Raw genomic sequence first — 6,998 nt, 5'->3', positions numbered from 1 at the left:
TTTTAAGTAACTCAGTTTTTGTAGTTTTGACTTTCTTGTTTCAATGTTTTTTGTAGTATTAAAACTTTTAAATCTCTATAGCTAGTTAGGTTACGTATGTATTAATATTTATTTGTCTTTATAAAATTCAAATAGTTTTTATTATACTTGCTATGATTATAAATTCCCAACTATCTGTTTCTGCTACCTTCTGAGGTCCTGACACTATTTCTTGACCTCACCCCTGCTATTTCAGTGGCAACTGGGGGCATTCTGATGGTCAGAATTGTAACTGCTATTGTGCACCAGGTTATTGGTTATATTCTACCTTTATCTCATCCAGGTTCCTTGACCTCTTTGTTTCAGTTACTTTGATGCAGCTTGCCTTGTCTTTTGACCAACTGTTCCTCCTGCCTACCTTTGCCTCTGATTCTACTCTTCCTGATGAGGAAAGGTTAACCCTGCCTTCTTGATTTGCTATTTTGATTGCTCGGACATAAGACATTTTTAATCTTTCTCAAACTGTTTTTGATGAGTCTCACTCTACATTCTTGCATGATCCTTCTTCTTCTGACTATTGTTTTCCTTGACTCTCCTTAAATTTTTGTCTCAGCTCGACACTAACTCTTAGCAGTCTCATTCTTCTCAACTTTATGGCAACCTTTTCTGTGGCTTATGGTCAAGATTCTTTTATTTAAAGTTCAATCCCTTGAATCTCTCCTTCCATCTTTGAAATCCCTCCCCTTTCTCCTACTGTTCTCTACTCCTTCCAGGTTATTCTACTTTTCTTCATTTCATTTCCTTTTTTTATCTGGCTTTTTGAAAGCACTTGTCAATTTCTATGATTGTCAGTTGAAGGACTGCTTTTTCAATGGCCTTCTGTTTCTTCTCAAGCCATTCTTATTTTATTTCTTCATTTCTTATAAACCTCTTTCGAGCTTTTCTCAGTAGTTGTCCTACTCATCCAATACCTCTTCAGGACTAGAATCTCTGTGTTGTTCTGTGGGCCCTTACATGTTCCTTGTTGAAACCTTTAGCCACCTGTTCCATGTATCATCTGTCTTTAAAGCCATGTCTTCTTCTTGATTGTGGGAAGTGTTTTGCTGACATTTATGCTTAGACACCACACACTTTTTAATTTATTTATAATTTCTTTATCTGCACTGGTCCCTCCATAATCTCCTCAATGCTAGTGCTCATGAGGATTACTGTCCATGTTGCCATCTTATTGGTAGAGGACTGTAGTCTGATAACGATTACACCATGGGCTAGCACAATACACATAGGGCTTCTGATATTTGGTTTTAACCAGTAAACACTGAAAACACCCTATCCCACCCAATACGAAAAGAAAAAAAGGGGAAATTGATTATTTTCCAATAAACACTGTAAATGGTTATTAAGTTTATTTTACATTTATGTCCCCACTTTCCTGAGTTACTGTGTTTGTGACATTTAACCCTTTCCATACAGGTTCTTTTATTATTGGTAAGTTTGTTTTAAAATTTAATATAAAATATTAGCTTCACTTATAAAGCTTTAACATAAACAGAACTGTTTTACATTTGTTATTATTCCCATAAGAGAAATTAATATGGTATATTAGTACACTCGTTAGAGTATTAAAAGGAAAACTACAAAAAACATTGATTTGAAGGTATCTAAATGTAACTATAACACAGCTAAAACTAAAATAGTTTAAAAAAAGCACCAAATACATGTTAATATGTGTAAGGGTGGGAGATTTGTTCAAGGCTTATGGCATTTGCAAAAATTTTCACAGCAGTTCTCTGTTGGACATTGCCCCCAGTGGCACAGCTGTATGTCTGCGGACTTACAACACTAGAAACCGGGTTTCGATAGCCCTTGTGTAGCTTTGTGCTTAATTAAAAACAAAACAAACTGTTGGACAGAAAGATGAGTAATTATCTGTAATACATTTTCAGGTGAGGAAAATGTTAACTTTCTATTATCATGATTTTTAAAATTCAAATAGCAGCTACATGTATAGCATCCAGGGTATCACGAAATTATGCCATAAGTTTGATCAGTTTGTAGATTGATTGACAGTCATCAGTTTGAATAATTAGTTGACACATATTTTTTCTTATGCCTTGAATTGTTTTCTCTGTTATTCAAAGTACGGCTTTTAGTGAAGCAATACCCCTTTCTTCATGTACCTGCATAGTGATTCAAGTATTCAACTTCCACTGTACCAAATTTATTACAATGTTTAGAACTATTACAATTTTATTGTTGTTAAGAGCTTTTGGGGAATTTATATTAAAGATTTCAGCTGTACATAATAAACCAACCATAACTTTCAGCTTTCATGCATGTCTTACATTATTGTAGAAAAAAGTCTTAGCACGTAGTTTAGGTTCATGATCTATTTGGACATAAAAAGGATATTACTACATAATAAGATGGCTATAATGGTTAAGTCTAGTGAGTTTGAACTTCAAGGACTAAGGCCCATACACTGTGCTGTGAGTCACTAGATACTTCAATCAAAAAATTATGCCTCATGGTACATAATGGAGAGTGTCATTTCTAGGGTTTGGCAGTTTGTATTGTTTATCACAAGTTATATTATACGACTAGCAAGTATATTTGCTGCACAGAAACTTCTGTCAATTTGTTATTACAATTATTATTAACTCTTTGGATTTTATTCCCTCAGAATTAAGTCTTTGATAATAGTACTAGATAAAGCAATATCAAAACATTTTCTTACACAGACATTTAAAAACAAAGAAAAAAAATCTGACAGTTAAGCCTAAAAAAGGGACGTCCTTTCTTAATATATTACAAAATAAATTAAAATTTCTTTTGTAATGTACTTCTAGAAGATGTTTCTTTGTATTATTTGGTGCTAGAATACATTTCCATAGTTTCCTTATTTCCTTTGTAGTGTTAATTAGCAGCAAAATTTTTGAAAATTAACCAGCATATTTATTTTTGTTAATGTTTTGGGTGCTGCAATTTTATGTTTTTGCTTTTTTTTCTCTGTAATGTTATTTAGCAACACAATTTCAGAAAGTAATTACCAGTTTATTGTAACTGAAATACTCATTTTTACAAGTTATATTTGGTGCTGCTTAACTTTCTTTTCAGATTTTTTCTGTAATGTTAATTGATTGCACAGAGTCAACTGTTGTTACTAAACAATAACCATATTATAACACACGAGTAATGGATAAAAAGCAAGTATTTTTATAGATTTGTGTTTTTTTAGAAAATTAAATAATATTGAATCTTGCAACAACATAGTAGCATCTCAGTAACTTAGCTGATGGCATTTTATGTTCTTTTTGTTTTTATTAACAGGAATTTCTCTGAATATGGAACAGTGGAATGCTTTGAAACACCGTATAGATGAAATTGATGAAGCCATTAAACAGTTTTAGGTAGTAGTATTGTTGTTTTGATCAGAGTGAAAAGACTTTCTGTGAAAGATATTTTTTTTTGTCCTGTAATATCTAAAGAAAAACTTTAATAATACAAAAATATTACCAATTTGGGGTCTTGGACACATTTTATTCCTGTAGTTAAACCACACAATAAATATCAGGACTTTGAGTTTGTTATTTAGAGTCTACCTGTAGAACTTACCACTAACATTCTTTTTTAATAGATCTGACAGCAGCAGGAAATAAGTAAAAAAATTAGTTCAGTTTTCCTGATATTTATCATGAAATGTTTTTGTAGAAAGCAGATCTCTTCTGTTGGATCTTAGGCAAACATAATTAATGGGTAGCCACAATTTAGTTAAAACAGTTCATGGTGATCAGAACATTAATATTTTAGCTGAATTTTTGCTATATGCTTTTTTTGCAGAATTTTATGAGAGAACTTAGAAGATTTAATCACAAAACAAAATATGAGCATTAACACTTATTAAGTTGGCTTCAATGAGGGTAAAATTAAAGCTTACTGAATTTATTGAATAGTGTTTATGTGGAATTGTTTTCTTGGTGTTTTGTTACATACAAAACTGTGCAGACTTTTCTCCATACATTACAGAAACAGGTATTAAAGCTGGAAATGAGTTTTTATTGTTCCGTAGAATTATGGTAACTATTTAATCAGATAGTATATTTTGATTTAAAGCCTGTACATTTTAGTCTTGCTATGGAATTTGAGAGATTTTTATAAAGTATAAAATATTAAGTGTTCATACATTATGATTACTCATTTTCCTGAACACTACAAATTTCAGATGCTAAGCTCATTACATGGTGGCAGTGTATATCAAACAATCAAATAGAGTTTGAAGACAGCTTGAATTGATAGTGAAAGAAACTTCATTACAAATATATGATATTTCAACAAGCTTATGTCATCACCATTTCATTGCTTTATTTTTCATTCCTGTTTATGTTCTTAGGGATCCTGTATAACATGAGTCTGGTTTCGTGGTTTGTAAAGTTGTTTTGATGTGAACAAAGTGATGCAGAAAAAAAAAACTACAGTGGAAATAAATTATAGGTTTCATTTACATTTATCATATCTAATTTCTCAGTGTCCCTGTCACCTAGAACCACAGACTCAGTAAAGTACAGTTTCAGTATCCACTGTAAGAATGGAGCTGAATCATTGCAAACTATGTATATTAGTTTAATACTGTGTATCTACATAATGAGATTAATGTCACATTTCTTTAGCTGCAGAGGTAAAAATACATTATGCTGCAAAAAACATTTTAAAAACTGCAGTCATTAGGATAGTACTTTTCCATAGTCACTATTTTAAATTAAGAACCAAAATACAAAGTAATATGACTGGTTTTTAGGTAAGAAATTTGACCTTCAGGCTAATAACCATTGAATGTAATAGATTTTTAAGACACTGTATTGTTTTTGTTTTTCTCACTGGTTTGAAGAGCTTAAAATATATTGTGTGTGTGTGTGAAAAACTGATATTTCTGTTACAAGAGAAGTAGGAATTAATGGAAGTATGTTGTGAATCATGAGAATCAACTTTCATCATTGTTAATGTAGAGGAAAACACATTAACTTGTTAATACTAAATAAAGACATAAGAATTTCAGTTTAGATGACACAATGAGGCAGAAAACATTAACAGAATCCTCTGTCAGCTTTCTGGTCGAAAACATCTTGTTTTAACATGAAATATTTATGTTCAGTTTGGAAAAACTGATACATATATGTTGATTGTGATATATGGTCCAGTTTTGACTTCAACCTAATGCCAAGTGGAACAACATATAAATTGAATAGTTCTTCTTACACAATTTTGTTTCATTATGTCTTGTTACATAATCTACAAAATGAACTCAAACATGTTTTTTGTAGCAAATACTTGAGAATCACAAACTGCTTACTTTTATACTCGTAGCACATCAAACTTGAAACTCGCTTGAAAATTTCTAGAACTATAAGAATAATATTTATATCATACTGAATCTGCTCATAAACAAGATTTACAGTACATCTATACTTGGATTCAATGTACAGTGTAACATCCGTAGCACAAAATGATACTGTGTATTCACTAAAATAAAGTTTTGGGGACAAGTTTGCAGGGTTTCATTTTAATAAATTGAAAGTTAGCAAAATAGAATGCAAAAAAGAGTTTTAAGTATGCAGTGTGTGTGTATGTATTTATTGTAGTGCATTGTGATGGTTATACTTAAACATTGGGCCTAGCATGGCCTGGTGATTAGGGCGCTCGACTCACAATCTGAGGGTTGCAAGTTCAAATCTCTGTCGTTGAACATGCTTGTCCTATTTGGTTACTATCTAAGCCAGCCACCTGAGTGTAAAAGTCTTAAATTACAAAATTACTGGTTGACACAAAACTAGTTGGGATTGAGGTCATTATGGAGAAGAAGATACTTATACAATGAAAACATCAACAGTGTGAGGACTTCTAAATGAAACTTCACTGTCAGCTAGTAAACAGTGATAACAATTTACAAAATACTTCTTTGATGGTGATTACTTAAACACTGTTACTGTTTTCAACATTTCATAAAAACTGAGGTATTTCTGTAAATTTCAAATTGTTATTGCATACATTATTAACACTTGTTACATAAGTTTCAACTTTTTCTGGTTTGATATTTTTCTCTAGTACATAATGGTAAATTTCACTGACTTAGGCAATCATGTAATAACTTCTGCCAGAAAGATTTCTAAAATTATACAATAATAATTGCAATTAATAATAAATGGTCTTAGGTAACAGAAAACTAGAAAAAGCTTCTACAACCACTGTGCTGTAAGTCATCAGTTGAGTAACTTCACTGTTAGTGGTGTTGTGTACCATGCATATCACATTTGGCCAATGTAGTTAATACTATTAGAAACATTAAAGTTACATCTAATACTATAAATAACCAAAATATATATATATATATATATATTGAATTACTTAATAACTGTAAATTACTACAAACTGAGAAACACGTACAAACTTACATTTTATTTAGTATGTGGCAAGTTCCAGCTAGATATCCACAAAAAAATAGCGCAGCCTGTGTGAATGCATGACCGCCAGTGTATTTTGTATATTTCCATCCATTTAAATCCACCAGAGAATATGAGGATGTTTTTGCTACAGGAAGTCTGCCCAACAGCCAGCCTTGAAGAGAACAACCACAGGTGACCAGTTCTTAAAAGCAGATAGATAACTTTGGGCACTTAGCATAAAACTGGAGGAAAGTAAAAGATAACAAATAGTTTTAAATATCTATGGTGTGATAAATGCTTAGACTTGTGTTGTCAGGTATTATATTGCTTAGTAGTTTAAGCTTTAACAAAATGATCTGTACATATTGTATCTTTCAAAATTATTGTCAAAGATATGTTTAGAATTTCTTCCTATGAAGAATTTAAATGTTCAAAGAGTAAGTATTCCAAAATATTTTTAGCTGTAATGCTGAAATTGTTGATAAAATGAAACAAGTAAGATTTATGTGCTGCTAGTTGAAGTTCATAATATTGGCATTGTTATTATATATATATATATATATATATATATATATATATATA

The 6,998-nt window shown here is 31.2% G+C and overlaps 1 protein-coding gene and 1 long non-coding RNA gene across 5 annotated transcripts in view; one reads left to right on the top strand and one right to left on the bottom strand.

Annotated features, from left to right (window-relative positions):
- LOC106458673 (activated RNA polymerase II transcriptional coactivator p15-like) overlaps positions 1 to 4,484 on the top strand; it is a 15,731-nt gene extending 11,247 nt beyond the window's left edge. For 2 of the 4 annotated variants that reach the window (XM_013918203.2, XM_013918204.2), the window contains exon 5: positions 3,310 to 3,561. In XM_013918203.2, the coding sequence (XP_013773657.1) occupies positions 3,310 to 3,389 (80 nt within the window). In that variant the 3' untranslated portion in view covers positions 3,390 to 3,561. The other 2 variants (XM_013918206.2, XM_022384932.1) reach the window with 2 other exon arrangements.
- The window catches only part of LOC111085602, an 18,444-nt gene that overhangs the window by 7,917 nt on the left and 3,529 nt on the right, over positions 1 to 6,998 (bottom strand). The window contains exon 2 of the long non-coding RNA XR_002610405.1: positions 6,426 to 6,658. This is a non-coding gene — a long non-coding RNA (uncharacterized LOC111085602). The remainder of the gene's footprint in view (positions 1 to 6,425; positions 6,659 to 6,998) is intronic.

The sequence above is a fragment of the Limulus polyphemus genome, unplaced genomic scaffold (assembly GCF_000517525.1).
Source record: "Limulus polyphemus unplaced genomic scaffold, Limulus_polyphemus-2.1.2 Scaffold499, whole genome shotgun sequence".
Lineage (NCBI taxonomy): Eukaryota > Metazoa > Arthropoda > Merostomata > Xiphosura > Limulidae > Limulus > Limulus polyphemus.
The sequence above is the reverse complement of the archived record's forward strand: the minus strand, read 5'-3'. Positions and strand labels throughout refer to the sequence as shown.